This window comes from Eublepharis macularius, chromosome 15, assembly GCF_028583425.1.
Source record: "Eublepharis macularius isolate TG4126 chromosome 15, MPM_Emac_v1.0, whole genome shotgun sequence".
In the NCBI taxonomy this organism is placed as follows: domain Eukaryota; kingdom Metazoa; phylum Chordata; class Lepidosauria; order Squamata; family Eublepharidae; genus Eublepharis; species Eublepharis macularius.
Window position 1 is genome coordinate 31,359,964 of NC_072804.1, and position 20,929 is coordinate 31,380,892.

The 20,929-nt window shown below is 46.8% G+C and overlaps 2 protein-coding genes across 5 annotated transcripts in view; one reads left to right on the forward strand and one right to left on the reverse strand.

Annotated features, from left to right (window-relative positions):
- The first annotated feature begins 2,087 nt into the window (after positions 1–2,087).
- On the forward strand, positions 2,088–15,655 carry PPT1 (palmitoyl-protein thioesterase 1). The gene is made up of 9 exons (XM_054998806.1): positions 2,088–2,232; positions 5,598–5,707; positions 7,213–7,340; positions 8,292–8,362; positions 8,994–9,096; positions 9,204–9,294; positions 11,486–11,584; positions 12,899–12,970; positions 14,703–15,655. Exons 1-9 carry the CDS (start codon positions 2,124–2,126, stop codon positions 14,823–14,825), a joined length of 906 nt encoding a protein of 301 aa, XP_054854781.1. The 5' UTR covers positions 2,088–2,123; the 3' UTR covers positions 14,826–15,655.
- Positions 15,656–16,785: 1,130 nt separating this feature from the next.
- The window catches only part of CAP1 (cyclase associated actin cytoskeleton regulatory protein 1), a 29,701-nt gene continuing 25,557 nt past the window's right edge, over positions 16,786–20,929 (reverse strand). For all 4 annotated transcript variants that reach the window (XM_054998802.1, XM_054998805.1, XM_054998803.1 and 1 more), the window contains exons 11-13: positions 19,958–20,040; positions 19,634–19,777; positions 16,786–18,235 (exon numbers count right to left, since the gene is read on the reverse strand). In XM_054998802.1, the coding sequence (XP_054854777.1) occupies positions 18,152–18,235; positions 19,634–19,777; positions 19,958–20,040 (311 nt within the window). In that variant the 3' untranslated portion in view covers positions 16,786–18,151. The remainder of the gene's footprint in view (positions 18,236–19,633; positions 19,778–19,957; positions 20,041–20,929) is intronic.

Here is a 20,929-nt window from a genome sequence, read left to right on the forward strand (position 1 = left end):
TGATGGTTCTTCTTCATTTGAAGAAGGGATTCGTTGGTCTTTTCTGAAAAGAGCGACATGCCCTCAAATGGGAAGTCCTCCATCTTGTTATGCTTGTCCTGGGAAGCACGGTTGACTGTAACCATGAGTGACGTCACAGAACTATGGCTGATGCCATTGATCTTGCTGGGCAGTCTGCAGCAGGCTTTTCCGCTATCGTCTGCTGTTTGGCCAGTTTAGTCGCTTCCCCTTGCACATCGGCCCTTGGGTAGGTCCTCGATGTAATTAGAGTCTTTCCCAGAGGAAGAGGTTATAGGACCCCATTATGGCTTGGAAATTAGAAATCTAGAAATTGAGTACCACAGAAGAATAGATTTTTTGACTCCAAAGCATCCAACTTGCGTCCCTCACTGTCAGCAGGGGAAGACAGTGAGCCGAGGTGGCAATTGGATTGTACCTCTTCAGCCACTAGTGAGGATGGTTGTGGGTGGTTAAATAAAAGCACAGTCTTGTTGTCTCAATTTGTAGTAATCTTCAAACTTTTGGGAGGTGGCCTGGATGGATGCAGGCTGCTCCCAAATGCCATGTTTGATGACAAGAAGGTTCTCGATTGGATGGAAGGTGATAGAAGCTGGTGAATCTGAATAAAGCGCTTGGAGGCTCTCGCTCTTTGTCTTAGGTGTAGAGGCTGATACATTGATCTCAAGGGCCCTTGTGTGCTCCTGTGTTCTTCAGTCTTCGTTGTTGCGCCAGGAATGACGTCATTCCCAGAGTGACAACGAAGGGAAGGCACCTGCATGGCCAATTTTAAGGAAAATATCCCCATGCTCTGGAGCATGCATAAGTACCCTGCAGCATGCCCCACCCCCAGATACCTCCAGTCTCATGCTTTGGACCCTAGTGGATCTGGTAACACTAGATGGTGGTCCCAATGTACAGCGCTTAGAACAGGTCAGTTCCAGTAACTGATGTTTCAGTGTCTCGGGCATGTGATAGGGTTGCCAGCTCCAAATTCCTGGAGATCTGGGGGGTGAAAACTGGAGAAACCTGGAGAAAGTGGGGTTTGGGGAGGGAAAGGACCTTGGCATGGCATAATTCCATAGAGTCCACCCCCCCAAAGTAGGCATTTTCTCCAGCTGAACTGATCTCTGTGGCCTGGAGACGAGTTGTAATTCCAGATCTCCAGTCACTACCTGGAGGCTGGCAAGCCTTTGTGTCCTGCTTGGCAATCCGGTGCGGGGCTGCTGGAGGCCCAAGAAACTCTTACTTGGATCCGGGGTATGGGCCCTCGGAACCGACGTGGGTTGGACAGAATGGGGTGAAGGTTCATGCTCGGCAAATGACTTTGTTGCCGGTTTGTTGGAACCCAATAGCATCTTCTCCCACATGGCGGGAAGCCCGATCACACCTGGCCTAGAGAGTAAATCTTTGGCAGCGGAGGCAGGTTGCAAACATTCTGAGCCTCCCCAGGCAGAGTAAGCAACGGCAATGTTTGTCTGTGTGAGCAATTAAATATTTCTGAGACTTATTGTCCCCACTGATAAGAACAAGTAGAAAGAAAGCTGGAGCAAAGCGGAAAAAGTGAGGGAAGGTGAAAGACAATCGTAAGAACTAGGAAAACGACGGTGGCGAAAGAAGACGGAGGAAATGAGGGGAGGCACTCTTTTCGGTGGGAAAATGCTCGCTCATACCTTGTAGAGGCGGAGCACCACCTAGCAGGTTTCTAGAGGCAGAAAATCTCTCTCCACGGTCGGCCTGTGCAATCCCATTGTGGGATTGCACAGAAGAACAAACAATTGTTCCTAAAGTTTCATGCACCTTTAAAATAAAATCAAGCAAAAAGTTCAAAACTCTCCCTTTCCCTCCATTCTGAGAATAGCAAGTTTGCTTTGCATGCAGCATTTCTCACCCAAGGCCTACTGCAGCTGGTCTTTTGCTTTCCTTCGGAAGCGCCTTTGGAGGTTCGGGCTGGGGAGAAAACGCAGGGCTCAAGAGGATAACTACAGCCCCCAGAATTCTTTGAGGCAGAGGCCAGCTTTTCCAGCCCTCTTTCCTCGAAGGCGGGGATAGCCCCGCCCCTTTGTCACGTGGACCCCCCCTTGTCCTCGCCGGCCGTGGTTTGTGTGTCATATGATTTACCCAAGATGGCATCGATCGGCTTCCCGGTGACTTTGCTGCTGCTGGGCGGATCTTGCTGGCTGAGCTTAGGGAGCGCGGCGGGGCCAGTCCCGCTGGTAATATGGCATGGCATGGGTGAGTGGGAGCGTTGCATTTACAGCAGTCCTGTAATGGGAGGTGCCAGGGATTGACTGGGACCTTCTGCATGCAAAGCAGAGGTTCCGACACTGAGCCATGCCTCTCTTCTGGTTCTGTGAGTGGTGAGAAATTCCAGACGCGAGTGCCCCCTTCAGCTGGGTCCCTTGGGAGAAGGCAGTGCTGGTATCTTCTGCTATCTTTAGGATTTTGCATCATTTACCGATACACAGGTGGAGCACAGGTGGGAGATGCACTCTTGCTAGGCAACTGATCTGCTACTGCGCATCAGATACCCAGAGGCAAGAAGAGGGAGAGAGATGGCGCAGCCAACTAGCACTTCAGCCCGTTGCCCGGCAATGGCTGCCTCCTCTCACTTTCACTTTCTGAATCTTACTCAGAACCGGATAGTCCCTGTCCTTTGCCTGTGGCCTGCCAGCCTCTAGAACAGCGCGCTTTTGTTATTCCTAGCCTTGATGCGCATTTTGCAGTCTCCTTCTGGGTAAGCAAGACCAATTACGGTCATCTGCAGAGCTGAGACCCTTCAACCCCTTCCCCCACTGCTGTTGTCATGTTCGATAGACTGCGCCTCGGTGGTTGCATTTAGATCCACTGTTTAGAAATCCCTAGCAGAGGCTCATAGCTTGTCACAATACAGTTTGTATTGTGAAAGGTTTGTAGCCTGCTTTTCTGCCACAAAAAGCTCCTCAGAGTGGCCAGCAGCATGTTAAATCAGTTTTAAAAGCTAAAAAAATCTCCCCTCCGCACAGTACAAGAGGAGAGCAAATTAGCCTTAGAGAAATATGGAACATTTGCAAGCAACAGGGAACATTATTTTAAAAGCGCATTGAAACAACACTCTTCCCTGTTTTCCAGATCACTCAGGCACAGGGCATTGCACAGACATACCCGGGTTACCACAGAGAAGTTCGTCGCTTGCTGAACCACAGAAACCGGCAGCGGGCCCGTCTAGATGATCTCAGTGTCAGTTAGATTTGTGCTGGATGTTTACTTGTATTCATTGGGGCTCACAGCCAGTTGTGTAGGCATAGGTTGGCTACTAGGGAACCTTGTGACCAGGTGGTGAGCTTTCAGTCACCAACTCAGTATTCTCAACTTCTGCTTTGTGACTGCTCAGGAAGGACAGGTTTGTGGGCAGGTTCTTAATCTGATGTCAACAGGTTTCGACCTGGTAGGGAACTGGCCCAAATTCTTTTGCCCAAAAAAACCCTGGAGTGCTGCGCAGTGCTGGCTGAAGCAGATGGTAGTTGAATGTAGACTTGGGCTCACATCAAGAACTATCCAGTGAGCTCATCTGTCTCAGCCACCTAGCAGAGTTGTTTTGCAGATTCAGTGAGAGAACTCTATAAACTCCTGCCTTTGATTATCTTCAGTGAACAGCGGGATCGGAACATGGTGTAAGAGAGGCTTGGGGCCTGAAATGCCTCCAGTGTAAAATGTTGGCTTGTGATATTGTGAGGATTAAAGCAATGAGGATTGCGAGTGCTGGCTGCAAGGCAACACCAAACTATAGTCTGACATTCCCCAAACATGCCTCAGGCTCTTCCGGTGGTAGGCAGGGCATAAACTGCCTCCAGGTTCAGACCTTCAGCTTGTATTTCCTGGACTTCCTCTATTCCAGCTGCAAATTAAAGCAACACATTTGTGTGCAAAATGAGTCTACCAGGTTCTGTCGCCAGTTTTATTGACACCATCTGTCAGTGAGTTTTGATTGTGGTTAGAGTTATGTGAATGGAGAGCTAATAAAGAACCAGTCAACCTGCCAAAGTCATTTCTCCACCACCCTCAAAAGGGTTACACCAACCTACTACTGTTTGTCAAGCTCCCATGTCAAATGTTCACTTTCTCCCGGCTGGCCTTTTTGACTCTGGGATTTTCCAGGAATGATTCGATCTCTCTCCCTCCTTAAAGTGAAAAATTGTATAGGTATGTGCACTTCAAATACTTTTACCCCTCACTCTTACTGAAAAGTTCCCACCATGGCTTCTCTGCTTCTTTCACATTTATCTATTGCATTTTTATCCTTCCCTGTTTTGGAGGAATTTTAGGTGTCATTTCCAGAGCTCCAGGAGAGTTGGCTGAGAGGGCACCTAATCTGATGGCAGAGCAACTTGCCTATTAAGAAATCTTCCTCGGGGAAGGTTATACATATAGCCTACACCCTTCCTCTAGCTCAGCACCCCTCCTGCCTGGTCTTTTCCCAACTCCCCCTTTGATCCCATCCTGCTTCCCTATCTTCAGTGAAGTTTTAGCCTGGGGGACGGGTGGATAAGAATTCTTGTCTGAAAGACTGTTATTTCTTTGTGAAACTTGTTCTTTTTTGCATGTCTGAACACTACAATGCATGTCATGAGTTTGTCATTAATGAGGCCAAGGTTAGCTGACATTCTGGGCCTGTAAAAAGCAAATATGTTCTGAATGCCCTTTATGGAGGAGGGAACAAAATAACCTCCCCCCGCCCTCTGACGTGTTGCAATTCAGCTGAAGTCCTGCATTATCTTTATGGCTAACAGATAGTCCAAGAAACTCTTGAAAACCTCCAGGTTTGTTAGGTGAGGGGCTGGGGATGGATGGACTGGGGGAGGCACTCTGTTCTTCAGACACTGGTGTGTAGCTCAAAGTATGTTTTACCATACGGTCTGATGTTTTTGTGGCACGCCTATAATTAAGTGGTTTTTTCATTGTAGGCGTTTAAGCAAAAAACACACAGGAACAGCTATCTGGCCACAAATGTTCGTTCTCTTTAGGATATTATTTGCACTTTCAGAATTGTAAAAAGGTATGGAAGTTCTTGCAAAATGCTGATTTATTTTAATTGTAGTCAGCTGGTGCAACCTAGGTTATCACTGCAGGCTAACTGACCAAGAAGGAGTGCATTTGCTGCTGGCCACCCCAGGCAACCAGGGTTTGGGGTCTCCAAATGTTATTAATTGTGAATTTAATTAATTCAGAATTAATTGGAGGTAGTTGTGAATTTCCTGCATTGTGCAGGGGGTTGGACTAGATGACCCTAGAGATTCCTTGCAACTCTATGATTCTATAATTCTATGAATTGCAGTTTTATCCAGCCTTCCTTCAAGGAGTCCAGGATGGCATACTTGGTTCTCACAACAGCTCTGTGATGTAAGTTAGGCTGAGAAAGAGTGACTGGCCCCTGGTGGAGTAGAAGTCTAAACCGGGCCTGTAATATTCTTGTCAAATGTTGGAATTGCTACACCAAGTTGGTTTTTATGATTCCCATAATACGGTCTAAAAAAGAATGGCAGAGCAAAAGTTCAGTCACTAAAACAATGCTGATTCTGATTCTTACTCCTCTTCCCCCATCCTCCCTTTTTAAATCTTAGGAGATAGCTGCTGCAATCCCGAGAGTATAGGTTACATTAAAAAAATCGTGGAGGAGAAAATCCCAGGCATCTACATTCTATCTCTGATGATTGGCAAGAACTTAATTGAGGTAGGGTCAGCTGTTGCTGTTTGCTCTGTCCACAGGCAGAGGGGTGTGCAGTCCCTTCTTGTGGTGGGTCTCAAATTTAACCCCTTCTAAAATTCCTTTCTTTTCCTTTGCTGGGTACAAACCAGGGCTCATTTGGAGGGGGAACGTGCTGGAACGCCTTTCCAGCAGTTCCCCCAGCAGTCAGGTGGCCCCACCCACCTGACTTGAGGCCATTTGGGGGCATTTTACCCTCAATTAGCCATTTTGGGCCCGTTTTGGCCTGGATTGAGGCCAAAATGGCCTGGATTGGATCGGTGCCGAGTGGGGGAACCTTCCCCTGCCTGGCACTGACCCAATCCCGGCCATTTCGGCCCCGATCCAGGCCGAAATGGGCCTAAAATTGCCATTTTGGGCCTGTTCTGGCCTGGATTAGGGCCAAAATGGCCCAGATTGGGTCGATGCTGGGCGGGGAAACCCTCTCCTGCCTGGCACCAACCAGATCCCGGCTGTTTTGGCCCCGATCCTGGCCAAAATGGGCCCAAAATGGCCATTTTTGGCCTTTGGGGCCCATTTTGGTCTGGATCGGGGCCGAAATGGCCCGGAACTGGTCGGTGCTGGGTGGGGGAACACTCCCCCATGGTCAGCTGGTGCCGCTGCGGCCTGCAATGCCCATCCTCCCAGCCTGCAGGCTGGTCGAGGCGGTGCACGGCCCACGGCGGCCTCCAGAGCTGGCATCCGGCACCGCTGCGGCCTGTGCTGCCCATCATCCTGGCCTGCAGGCCGGTCGTGGCAGCCAGCGGCCCGTGGCAATCTCCGAAGCCCGACCTCCTGGCCGGCAAGCAGTGAGTATATCTTCCCTCCCCATCCCCTAGTGTATTTTGCTGGCTTTGTTGTCTATGTGGAGCTGCTTTAATCTGTCTAGAAAAGCATAGAAACACACTGTTCTTGAATGTTACTGTATGACCCCGCTCCCCAGATGTACAGAGTGCACTGGCAACATTAATTTTAATTTAAAAATCTGTGCTTTGCTGGCTTTGTTGTCTGTGTGGGTGTTGCCTTCAGACACACTTCTGGTGATGTCAGGGGGTGTGGCATATGCAAACCAGTTATGCCAATGGGCGTGGCAAATGCTAATCAGTTATGCTAATGAGTTCCTGCAGCTCTTTTCTACAACATGACCCCTGGTACAAACTATCTGTTTTGCCAGTGGGCATGCAGAAATCTTTATATAAGGTGGTATGTGTGCAGTGTGCAAAGATTGGGGCCCTTAGCCCACTGGAAGGCAGCAGGGGAGATTTCTGCCTGAGCCATTAGGAAGGCACATCAGCTGCATATTTCTTTCTGTGTATCTTCATATGTAAAGCTCTAGAAACTAAATTTTTTAGAGAGAGGTGAATATTCAGGTCCAGAGCGTCCCTGCTCCCACCCACCTTGGGCTTAAAGCAGGGTTGAGTGCACTGATGTGAAACCAATTTGGCATGTCTGTAACTTTCCGCGTGTCCTTCAACTCTCTGTTTCCCCGCCAGGATGTGGAGAACGGTTTCCTCATGAACGTGAACGACCAAGTGAAGCTGGTTTGCGGCATCCTTGCGAAAGACCCGAAGTTACAAGGCGGCTTCAATGCCATGGGCTTCTCGCAGGGAGGGCAGTTTCTGTAAGTGTGCAGGACTGGAAGGGGCAGAAACATTTGGGGCAAAGGTAGCCTTAAGCATAGTGGGCTAACGCCCTTCTCAGGCCAGAGAGTCGTTTTGAAATTCAGTTTGGCCCTCTGCCTTTTTTTTAAAAAATGAAGTTGAATTTAGTACCCATCTGCTGTCTTGGAGGGGAGATACGCTCATATCCCATATGCAAATCGCCTCTGCCCTCGTCAATCTGGACAAGTAGAGACAATAGAGCATGTTCTTTTATACTGTCAGTATTATCAGGAGATTCGAACAAAGCACATTTCACCAGTTATCGCGGCCCACCCAGGCAGACCAAGTCAGTTTTATTCTGCCCTCCTCTTAACTGATTGCTGCAAAGAAATTACTGCTAAGGTTGCAAGGTTCTGTGCTCTGGCTAGTGTAATCAGACAGAACGCTATTATTTCTTCTAGAAATTTTAATTAAGATTTTAATGATTTTATCCATTTTAGCACACCGCTGTACTTAATTCTTAGACATGTGTAAATTTTAAAATTAATGCACTTACTGCTTGTTGTATCTTACAGTTTATCTAGATACAAATATTTATCTTGGATTGTTCTAATAAGAGCAGCAGCGTATTGAACAGTATCGACAGTAGTAGTAAGCCGTTACTGAAGGAAGACACAAACAAGACGGCACAATTTTATGGGATAAGGCTGCTAAAACTATTACAACTTTTATTAGGAAATATTTATATAAAACTTTTAACCACGAATGTATATTGGTATCATATTTTAATCATATGCCAATTTTGTACTTTTGGATCATGATTTGGGGTGGTGCGCTTTCCTGTTTCTCTGCTGTGCTGGTCTTTGACTGTAACAATAAAAACTAACTAACTACCCTCAATACAACCAGCGGTTTTCAGGCCCCATAGCTTCTGGTTTGCCCTGAGTCTCATTTTTTTTCTCCTTTCCCAGGAGGGCAGTGGTACAGAGATGTCCTTCTCCCCCTATGCTCAATTTGGTATCTGTTGGGGGTCAGCACCAGGGTAAGCTCAGATCTACTGGTCACCTGTTTTCTAGGCAGTGGGTGTGGATTTATCCTGTGCACTGGGCAGGGGGGGGAGGCTTTAAGGAGCAGCCATGCACACTCCTTTTCCCTTCAAGGCTTACAAAATTTAATCCTCAGTTGCATGGAGGAGAGGAGCCCTTTCTTCATGGCGGGTGCATGCAGGCATGCAAATTCTTCAAGATGTCTTTGATTTAAGTGCTCACGAGCTCTGCAGGGCTGCTTTCGTACATTAACACACTGGTGACTCTGCCTTGTTCCCTCAAAGCCCCTATTCAGGAGAGGAGGGAAGTGGTATGGGGCTGGCCCTGAGCCCCTAAATAAACCTTTTAACTGGTGCAGTGGAGGCTTGTAGAAATAGTCACTTGCTTTGTCGCCTGTGGCAAGTAAGAGTTGCCTTTGGGTGACCAAGCAGAGATGTTTTAAGTAGCAGGAAGAGAGCTGACTCTGGGATTTGGGTCTTTGCTCCTCAGAAGGAACTGATGTAGGTTTTTGTGAGCAGGGGGGCCACCTTCACAAGTGATTTGGAAGTGGCTTGCAAGGCCAGAAGTTCTCCTTTTCTGGCTCACAGTGGTTGAGATTGCTTGTAAATGGCTCTTTTGGTGCCACAGGAGTGTACGGTTTCCCACGCTGCCCCGGGGAGAGTTCACGCCTCTGTGACTGGATCCGGAAGATGCTAGATCTTGGTGCTTACACCCAGGCTGTTCAGGAGCGGTGAGTTCCACCCAAGGAGAGAGACACTGCACAAGAGTGTGAATGGGACCAAACAAGGGCCCCATTGGCTTGTATGTTGAACATGAACTTTTTTTTTAAAACCACAGACTGGTTCAGGCCCAGTACTGGCATGATCCACTGAATGAGGAAGAATACCGGAAGAACAGCCTCTTCTTAGCTGATGTCAACCAGGAACGAGTAAGTCTGACTCCTAAGAATGTAAGACTGGTCTAGTTGGATCAGGCAACAGGTCCGCATCGCCCAACCTCCTGTCTCCAGGAGTGGACAGCTGGATGCTTCTGGAAAGCTCAAAGCCAGAATCCGACTTCCCTGATCTTTTTTCCTAGCATTTGGCATCCAAAAGTATACTACCTCTGAACATGGAAGTCCCATCCCAAATAGCTAATAAAACTGGACAATTCTAGCCCTTTCAGAAAAAGCTGTTTGCATTGGGGCCAAAACAGTAAATTCCACTGGAACTCTTCCGAGGATTTTTTTACTTTCTTTCTGGTTTTTTGAGATCCAGCTCCTTTGGTCTCTGTAAGTGGGATTGGCCAGAGTTAAGCAGCAAAAGTTTGCATGCTCAGGCCACTGTTGGTCTAGTCAAATGTGTTTAAGAACAAGACTGTGCTTAAGAGCATGCCTGTTGTAGGGATGTGGTATTGGCACTAGGATTCAGGTTCCCGTAAATGTCAGATTTAATTTTTTTTTTAATTTCTTGTTCTTTTGCCTGTAAATATATGCTTTGCAAGTATGTGTCCTGCCTTGAGCCTCATTGGGTAATAGGAAAGGAGGAGTAAATTTTTAATGTTTTAAAATGAACAGCAGGGTGGAGAATGAGCTTTCTCCTGCCTAGACAGCACAGCAAACACTCACAGCAAAGAATACATTATGCAGTCAAGGCAAGGTGCCGAGTTTGTCTGATGTATGCAAGCTATCTAATTTGTCATCTCTATGAAGTTGTAGCCGTGGCCTCCAAATGTCAGGTGTAGGCCCGGTTTTCACGGGAGTGGTTGGTCTTGAGTTGTGCCCCTTCAGAGGTTGGGTGGTGGCTCACACAATGGAATGTGCTTCTTTGGGAAGAAGCCCCAGGAGAACCAGGCTGCAGTCCTGTCTCATGAATATTCCAGGCCTGACCAGTACCGGATGGGAGGTGGCTGCTTGTCTGCTGTTCTGGGAATATGAGACAAGCATGGGACCTGCAAGAAACTGCATAGGGCCTCTCCCCCACGATCTCCTCTTTCCCCCAAAGCCTCCATAGCATCGCCCCTTTTCCACTTTCTTCTCTCCTTCCCACCCACCAGCCAACCTATCTTTATCTGCCTCCTTGTCTTCTGCTTTCCCTTTTCCCCCTCCCCATGGCAGCCTCTCCCCGGGAAAACTCTGATCAAGATGCATGGTATCAGCTGAGCTGGGCCCAGTTGAACGGCAGGGAACCTGAAAGGTTTGCACCGGATACTTCGGTATCCTCCCTGTATCCCCTCCCCACACTATTTCCTCTATCCCTTCTCCTGGTAGCCCCCATATCCTCACCTTTCTCTACCTCCTTTTCTCCTTCCCACCAACCAAACAACTTAACTTTGATCTGTACCCCCATCTTCAGCTATATTTATTATTTATTTCTGCCACATATCCTGCCTTTCTTCCCAGTGGGTACCCAGTGCAGCTTACATCATTCTCCTGTCCTCCAGTTTATCTTCACAACAATCCTGTGAGGTAGATTAGGCTGAGAATGTGTGACTACTCCAAAGTCATCCATTGAGCTTCCACAGCAGAGTGGAGATTCGAACCTGGGTCTTCCAGATCCAACTCTGAAATTCCAACCACCATCCAACACTGGCTTTCATGGGGAGGCTGCTGTTAAACAGTAGCAAGCAGCAGGGCCTGGATGAGTCATGCAAGTCAGGTGGTAGTAAATTGCCTGTTGGTGGCTGCCAGACCTGGCCCCAGTGAAGCCTCTTTCAAAGGCCAAAAGAGCCCTGGAAAGGGCCCTACCCCCTCTCCTTGTCTTTTACTGGCAGAAACTAAGCTTGAAGGCAGGCAATACTATTGCAGTTGCCTAGCAACAGCTACCAAGGGCATCTATTTCTTAAATCTTACAGGCACTCCTTCTTGTCATTTGGGGAATTTTTACAAATCCTCCTCCCCTCACCCCGAGTTTTTGTTTGTTTGTTTAGATCGCTCTGCAAATCTGGGGCTTTTCTTAGGTTTATAAAAAGGTCTGTTTTGTCCGTTCATGGCTCCAGTCTCTGGATTTAAGTATCTACACCTCCCTCCCATCAGGAACAGGACTTCGCTCTGGAGCCAGGAGCCAAAGGATTCTGGATTCTGCCGCATGGCTCTCACTCTCACTCTCTCTTTCTCTCCCCCTACCCATCCCCCTTTCTAGTGCATCAATCAAACTTACAAGAAAAATCTGATGTCTCTGAAAAAATTTGTGATGGTGAAGTTCCTCAATGATACCATGGTGGATCCTCCTGCCTCCGAGGTGAGCAGCTGAGGTCCAATCTCAGCATGACGATGGCAAGGCAGAAGATCTGGCTCGGCTGACTTGTCTGGCATCTTGTCCCACTTGGGCTGCAACCCGTGCGAAGAAGCATCTGCACTCTGGTGCCACAAGTGACAGCTCACCTTAGAGGTGGCAGTGGGCATAAGCATAATTGGGTGGGGCCAGATTTTTTGCCTTGCCAACATCCACTTTAAATCTGTGTGTGAGAAAATAATTGCCAGTACTGACATTGTGCTTTTGAGTGCTCAGAGTGCTTCATGGATGTATGCTTATCATTTGCATGACATGTCTGAGTAGAACACCTGCTTTGCAGGCAGGTACCCAGTTCAGTCTTCTGCATCTCCATTTAATGGAACTCTGGCCGTAGGTGCTGTGAAAGGCTCCGCCTAAGAGTCTGGAGAGTTCTGTCAGTCACAGTAGATAAACGAGCGTCCCTGGCAGACTCAGTTTATGGTAGTTTCATGTACGTAATGCTTCCACTGCTGTCTGAAGTGGTGCAGCCCGCTCTGCCACCGCAGGGCTTTACACCACTTCATCCTCCAATTATGTGTAAACTGGGCTTCTTTGTGGCCAGCTTGTGCCTCTGGGTGGCGCTGTCCTTTTGCAAAAGATGATGGAAGCCAGGCTGTGGAAGGGAGGAGATCCTGTTTCCCCAGGTGGCTTGACTCTGCATGGTCGCATCCAAAGGGAGAGGGAGGCAGCCCTGCCTTCCCCAGCTCTGGAGTGAGGGCTGGCAAACTGCCTCCCCTCTTCTTGCAGAAAAGCTTCACGGACTATCAAAGTGTCTCCATTGTCTCAAGAACTTTATTATTAGACAAGTGATATGTCTCCAGATATTGGGAACAAGTACAGTATATTTATGCTGATGGTTGCTCATATCTGTATGGCCACATTCTGCTAAATGTGACCTTCTTTAGTGTCAGATGTTTCAAGTTGCTATGCATGCAAATAGGTATGAGATGCAGGTGGAGACCATTGTTCATTTCACAAAAGGTACTGATGAGCTGTCTGAATGATGACGTTCTTCTGTGTAGAAGAATGTCTACATAGAAAAATACTGCTAACTTTTGCTCCATGTCTGCTCTCTAGCGACAGGGAATTATCCCTTTTCTTCCATGTGACCAAACAGCAGTGGGGGGAGGCATGTGATTTTTGAAGCAGACAGGCGGAGGCAAGAAAAACAATGACGGAACTGGATATAATGTGTCATTGGGCTCTTTATATGCTTGCCTAAACTGGCCCTGCCAACTGGGAGTTTCACTTAGGGCTTTCCCTGTTCTTTTTCCCCCGCAGTGGTTCGGTTATTATCGGAGTGGCCAAGCCAAAGAGACCATTCCCTTGAAGGAGACCTTGCTGTACACAGAGGTAACTATTTCAAGCAGCATGGTGGGAATGCTTCTTTTCCCCTCATACAGAATTTGCAACTGACCTAGTGATCAAAGGGCAACTTCCCCATTTCTTTTTACAACTGCCCAAGGTGTCTTGCACAATCCAGTTCTTATTGCCCAGGAAGGGAAGGAGCAGCATTGCTTTGCAGCCTGTTTGCAGAGTCTGAAATACTTTCAGAGTGAGAAGCAATTGATGGAAGGGTGACAAGAGATCAGGAAGGGGTGTTGAGCCCAGAAAAAGACCATGGAGGAAGGAGAGAATCTTCTATACTGTGAAGCAGTTCTGACTGCCGAGTGCCCTGAACTTAGAAGTTGGGACTTCTTTAAAACAATCAAGACTGCCCTTTTTCTCAGACTTTGGTAGCTTTGAAAAACAATCATGGATTGGATTCCCTGCATCTGTTCCACTAGTTGAGGCACTTTCCTCCTACAGAAGAGGCCTTCCACTGGAGAGAAGCCTCTCTGCAAGCAGAGTGAATATGCAGGATCCAACCCAATAAAAGACTTCAAAGCTATCAGAGGCTGATTCCGCACACATTGGATAATGCACTTTCAATGCACTTTATCAATCGTTTGAGGTGGATTTTTTGTTCCGCACACAAAAAAATCCATTCCAAATGATCTATAAAGAGGATTGGAAGTGCATTATCCAACGTGTGCGGAATCACTCAGAGAATGCACATTTAGATTTTTTCCTGCCTCATGTAGGGGGCAGACGACCTTTTATCCTCTGGAGCAATCTTTCCAGGGTAAGGGTATATGATTTTTGCTCTGCACCACTCAGGAGTTTGAAACTGGTTCTCTCAGGCCTGAATACACACTGGCTGACAACTTGGGTCACTGCAGCTCCCCTACCTGGCTGTGCTCCCAGACCTTTGTGTATAAATGAAACCTATCCCGGCTTAAACTACAACCATTTCCTCTTTAATGTAGTTGAATGTGTCATGTACCGTTCAGAAACTTCTCACTGCTCTAAACTGTTTCCCAGAGTGTTTAGAGGGATAAGCCACAGTTATCAGACTAATGTAAGGCCCAGTTTTTGATCGTCAAGATGCTTCCATTCAAATGTATCATGCTAGTTCCGAAGAAAGTCCCTGCCCCCCGCCCTCCGTCAGTGGGGTTTACTCCCAAGTCTGAAGCCAGTCTTGCCTTTTGATTTTGGGCTTAGACTAAAGCAGTTCCATATTGGAGTGCACATTTAATCTTTCTGTTTGGCAAAGTCTCTTAGTTTGACACGGCCTTTGCCAAACAGTGTCTGACACTGACAGTGTCTTAGCCAGTGAAAGACATGGGTGCACTTTAAACGTTGTGTAAAACCATGGCTTATTTAAAATAACTTTGGTACGATGCCTGTGTCTGAATGCAGGCTTGCTCTACCAACCGTAGTTGGTTTGGTTTAGGCAAACCAGGATCTGAAGTTAGTTTTAACAGCAGCTGGCCTTAACTATGCATGTGCACACAACATTGACATCATCCTGGTGTACTTGAGCTTTAATTCTGGTTTCTTCCTTGGCAACTCCCTCACAGGGTGCAACAAAATTGGCATTTGTTGAGAAAAGGGTTTGAGGTTATTATCTGTAAGATGCACCCTGGTACGCTAACCATGGTTGAAATAAACCATAGTATCACATGGAGGCCAGGTCGATCCTACATGTAGTTTTTTTCTGGTTAAGAGATTCCCCCCCCCTTGTGTGTGCCTCTTTTTTTAGGATCGTTTGGGACTGAAAGAAATGGACAAAGCAGGGAAACTGGTATACCTGGGAGCAGAAGGAGATCACCTCCACTTCTCCAAAGAATGGTTCTTCAAGAACATTTTGCCCTTCCTGCAGTGAAGCTGCAGCTCTTCTTTCCTGTCGTTGCTAGAACTCTCCTTTGGGGACATCTTGGCCTAGTTTGGCATCTGCTGCTTATAATGCCTGGAGGCGTGTGCGTGTTCTTACTAACTCACTAGGTTCCGGTCTCATTTCAGGATTAAGAAAACTAACCAAACGCCACTGCACCACTAGCTTTCCTGTGACTGTGGTTTGGGAGCCATGGGTACATGCCATATAGTTGAAATGGCCATACCCTATCTTCTGATGAGGTGGTCACGTTAAAATACAAACCAAAATGTTGTCTCCCAAATTAACTTTAGCAGTGATTTAAAAAAAAAATCTAGATGTCCCTTTTCCAAAACAGGCAGCTGGTAGGAGAACTCAACTTAAAATGCTATTTGAACATATGCAAGTGTGCACTGACTGAAAATACTCTAGTGTAATTGCTAAGCCTCTGGCAGAACTCTCAGGGAGTTGGGAGTGGGATTTTTTTTTTTTTAAACACCGGAGAGTGTTATACTAAGCAAAGGTGGAGGGGCTTAGGTGACCTTTTGGAGCAGGCGTGTCTGCTTGTTTGGGTTTCTTGGTAGCAGAGCGTTCTAGATCTCAAGCAGTGTGGGAAGGGCAGCTCCAACTGCAGCCAGAGACTGAACAGTATTGCCAAGCACAGAGCCAAGGCTGGACTGGGGTTATTAATGCAATACTTTCCCCATCAGCTTCTAGGGTTGTGAGTCCAACTGTGTGTGGTGGGAAACTGCTGTCAAAGCAAGTTGCACTTTAAGGCATTGTTGAATTCATCACAATAAACAGATGAACATTTGACACATTCCAATAAATTTTTAATAAGAGTGTTGGTGTTGCTACTATAATTTTAACACAGCGCCATGCAAAGAACTCTGCTTCTGCACAAGAGAGAGGTGTCAAAAAGCATATGTTGCTGGTTTTATTCACTTGCATTTATTGCCCTGTTGAAAGCTTGAGGCCTTCCAAAAACGTTTTAGGTACTGCCTTTGGTTGTCGGATACAGAATACAGGTTGCGCATGCCAAGAAAGAACAGATAACTGACATGAAGGTCTCGAGATTGATTAAGTGTTAGAGGATAGCAGGGGGGGACTCTCAGGCTGAGCCACTGTCCCCCCCCCCCCCCATAATAATAACCACCACCAAATTATATACCACCCTTCAGGACAACTTAGCCACTCAGAGCGGTTTACAAAATATTATTACTATTTTCCCCACAACAATCACTCTGTGAGGTGGGTGGGGCTGAGAGCTTTGGAGAGCTGTGACTGACGTAGGGTCACTCAGCTGGCTTCACGTGGAGGAGTGAGGAATCAAACCCGGTTCTCCGGATTAGAATCCTGTCGTTCTTAACCACTACACCAAACTGGCTCATAAAAAATATGGAGCTAGCGGGCCACTGATTAAATGCAAGTTTGTATTCAAGCAGAAACATCTCTGCTTTCACACTGGCATAACTGCCTACAAAAGTCATATAACCAAGCTGCATATTCTTTGTAAAAGAAGATTTGGTGTTAGTGATGTTAGATGCCAAATCATTTACCTCTTCCATTTTTGCATCATTGCTGAGTTGGTCTTTGCCCAGTTGCTGGACTTCAATACGGCCCTGAAGCCGAGGGGGGTGGGGCACATTTCAGGGCCCAACTGCCACCTGTCTAGCCTCAGTCACGTGAAACCTCAAGGAGCTATGTCCAAGAGAGGTGGCTGTGTTAGCCTTTAACAGCAAGCACAACACACTCCAGGGGCACTTTAAGAACAATAATTTATTCCAGCAGAAGCTAGGGGGAGTCAGAGCTCACTCCCTGCCTCTGATGCTGGAATAAAGTTCTGTTGTCTGCAATGTGCCCCGGGGACTTCTGTTTTATCTAAGCCACAAACTCTGTACTGTATATTGCCAATTTCCCTTTTGGTCACCACAGTAGCTTCAACGGGCCAGTGTCCCAATAAGAGTCACCATTTCAATGAGCAACTTGGTATTAACTTTATTCTATCTTCAGTATAATTTTTAAGTACATAAGAAAGGTTTTATTTTATTTCCACAAGCCTCAGGAGAGAAGTACAAGTCACAGGACAGTCTCAAAATAAGAAAAGATTGCATATCTTTTGTAAGTTCCATTTCAGTGAAAAAAGTGAACTTAATGTGGCAAGAGAAGAAACAAGATATGCTATCAAAAGACACCGGGAGTCAAGCATACAGCCAGCTCCCTTTTGCTGCCAATACAGTACCATGCCTACAGTGCCTTAGTGCACCTGCTGCGGTGCTCCTGCTAACACGTCATCTTTCTGCAGAGAGGAGGAAGTCGAGTGGGAAAAAAAAAACAGAAAGCCTGGGTGGGGGGAAGAGGACACAAATCTTCCAGATTCTACAGTGTAAATCAAATTTCAATTAACTACACAACTGATTGCAATAACTGTGTGCTTACAAATCATTAAATACCGGAAGGGGAACAAACACTCAACCCTCCCAAGTGTGAGAGAGAGGTGGGTATTGAGAAAAAACCATCCTGGAAGTCTGAACATACGACTGTCCAGTTGCTCAGAAGAGGAACCCTTTGGGCACAACTTTCCCATGGGGGCTTGAATGGAAGTGGATTAGCAGCAGCTTTCTAGTTGCTGGCCAGACCGCCCAGGAGGAGGGTCTGTTCTGATGTGATCTTGTGGCACCTGTAACCGAGAGGTCTACCCCAACATCATGGCACAACACAGAATTTTTTTACACTGAGCACATAGGAAAGGGAAAATATCAGGGAAGAAGGAATGCTGCACATCCCATTTTTCAGCCTTTGGTCCAGCAAAGCCATTCCTGGAATCTTGGAACACCCCTGATTAGAATAGCAAGATTTAGTCTTGTTTCCTTGTAAGCTTTCCCCCAAAACACACTCGCCAGAGACACTTTTAAATGCACACAGCACTGGGACTCTATACCCTGATACATGTTGTATTCCAAGAGGGAAAGTAAAATCTCTTAAATGAAAAGGCCTCTGAAAGCCAACCATTGTACTGGCTCCAAAGTCAATGAAAAAAGAAAGATCAGACAAATCAAGATTGATTGGTGACGCAGTTTGGTCTGATGTGGGGAGGGGGGGATGCCACACCTTCCCCCACTGATCAATAACCAGAATCAAACAGTCCTGCCACACCCCACCCCAAATCCCACCCTGAGGTAATTTTCAGTGAAGGCAGGCAGATGTCTCTCAGGTAGGACAGAAGCAGATTGAGGGGGGAACGGAAGGTACAAGAAATCTAAAAAGTTATTCCCCAAAAGCAGATTTGTCCCACAGTAGAGGTGGGGTAAGTAGAGGGAGTCACGAGCCAGGTCAGCTTATCCAGCTATTTCCGTCACTGTGGTGACTAGTTTCTGCCCGTTCCACAGCGTCTTGAATTGCTCGGGGATTGGGAACTCGTTCTGGGGGAACAAAATTGTGGGAGTCAATATTCCCAATATCTGTATTGTCTGGAAAAAACAGGTTAAAAGTAGGGTTGCCAGCCTTCGGATGGGGTCTGGAGATCTCTTGCAATTTCAATTGACTTCTAGTCAACAGAGATCAGTTCCCCGGGGAAAAAAATGACTGCCTTGGAAGGTGGACTCTATGGCATTATACCCAGTTGAGGTCCTTCCTCCAGGCTCCACTCTCAAAATCTCCAGCCAACCCTAGTTAAAAGGGTTTCTAAGTGTCCTAAAGTGATGTGTGGAGGAAGGACATCAGTAAACTTTAAAGTTACCTACTGCCACATGGTATGCAAGATGTTCACACCAGGGTCAGACCTTTATGAGTTTTGGGTGAAGGGATGAAGTTCTTCAGGACAATTCAGTACTAAAGTATTTCAGTAGAGACCGTTTATGGAATTCATTGGTTCAGAGACAGCTTTAAAAGGGGATCAGGTGAATTCACAGACTTCTCTGCCTATCCCGTAGATCTCGGCCATGATGGCTAAATAGAGCCTCCATGTTTAGAGGCAGTATATCCCAAAGTACTAGTTGTTAAGCCCTGGCCTGGATAGCCCAGGGGAGCCTGATCTCGTCAAACCTCAGAAACTAAGCAGGGTCAGCCTTGATGAGTAATTGTATGGGAGACCTCCAATGAAGACCAGGGTTGCAGAGGTAGGCAATGGCAAACCACCTCTGTTAGCATCTTGCCATGAGAACCCCACCAGGGTCACTATAAGTCAGCTATGACTTCAGGGCACTTTCCACCACTACCACTCGTTGCTAAAGGGCAAATAACAAGGGAGGGCTGCTGGCTTCATGCCTAGCTGTGGGCATCCTAGGTACACCTGGCTGACTATGATGATCTTTGGTTTGATCCAGCTGGGCTCCTATCTTCTGCTCATCTACTATATAAAAGGCAAGCCATACTGGCAACCACTCACTTTTTATTCTCATGCAGACGCATTGCTGACAACTCTGGCTTTGAGCCGCTGCGAAGCGCCCGCCTGCCACTGGGAGGGGGCCCGCCTAATCAGTTTTCTAGAGTTCATTGTATTTTTTTTTTCACAACAGGCATTGTTACTAGTAGGTTATGTTTTATGAGGCACCCCATTATGCAAGGAAGATAGCAACTAGAAAAACAGATTTAAAGTTTGGCCTCCCCACTCTTGTTTCCTAATCCCAGATGTGGATAAATCTTCCATCACAAGTATGAATACTCCTCAGCCTTAGAGATCTGCCAAGATCCTTCTGGGCTAACTTCCGTTTCAACAAGAGATTGATGATTTAGCCACAGGCCACCAAGCAATTTCCTTCCAACTGAAAAGCTAGCAGAGCCCCACCACCCACCTCCACATGACTGGGAACAAGACTTACAAAGTCGCCGCTGTCTGTGGGAATGAGAACGTTCATCTCTGAAGACTTGGCACTGACGATCTCGCAGTCTAGGGAGTTCTTGCTCAGGTAGACATGACATCCATCCGTCTTGTTGATGGATATGGTTGGCACTTTACCCAATACCTAGCAAGAAGCACAAGGATGATTAGAGCTTTCTGGAGCAGAGAATCACAGGACAGCCCAGGCAGGAATGCAGAATAGCCCTTAAATTTTAAAAAATGATCTCAGAATCATTTATGCTGAAGCCCAAATGGCTGTTTCACATCCCCTTTCTGAAACAAGAGTGCTGAGATGAGCCGTTACCTGTACTTGGACGTCTCGGCTGTTTATAATCTCAACGATGCCCACAACATCATCAAACACCAGTCCCAACTTCTTGCAGTTATCTGCAGAAAGGCAAAAAAAAAAAAGACAAGGTAGAGGGAAACATTAAGGACTGTTGCACCTTACAGCAATAGCGTGGGTTCCATAAACTAAAGTACTTAACCGAGGTTTTTATTCCTGGCAAGTGTCCTGGGATGTGACAGAACCCTGAGATTCAATATGGCTCAAGAGCGCCACCTAGAGCATCTGGGCTCTTGGGTTTTACATGGAATAACACTTTATCCCTCGTTCCACATTGGGGCTACCAGGCCAACTAAATCCTTTTGACAAAGGACAACCAGCTTCAGTCAGATTCGCTTTCTGCCACGGAAGTGCAGAGCCATTAAAATGGCAGGACCATCCTGTAATAGTTCTCTGACTGGCAGCACTAGTCTCTGCTTTGTTTGGGGACTGGTTCGATCTGCTAATCAGTCTCACCGAGGAGACCGGCTTAGGTCAGACTCCATTGCTTTGGATTTTTCTCTGCTTTCAACTCTGGAATATCTGGAGACCCCGAGACACTGGTACTGTAAGGAACTCTGTGCATGCTCTGAGGAGCCTGCTACAACCTAGGTAGCCGAGTTAGTCTGTCTGTAGCAGCAGAACAGAGCAAGAGTTCGGTAGTGCCTATAAGACTAACAAAATTTGCAATAGGGTATGAGCTTTCATGGCTCACAAAAGCTCATACCCTACCACAAGTTTTGTTAGTCTTATAGGTGCTACTGGACTCTTGCTCTTTTCTACTGTACTTAGGTGAGTTACACCAACATTATTACTTTTATGTGAGACGCTGTGTGTTCTTCCCTGTGTTTTGTATTTTGTTCCTTTTCCTACTCCTTTTGAATCCACCCGCTATTTCCCCCTTTTTTTCCTAAGGTAAATGTCTGGCACTTTTTTTTAACTTCCTTTAGT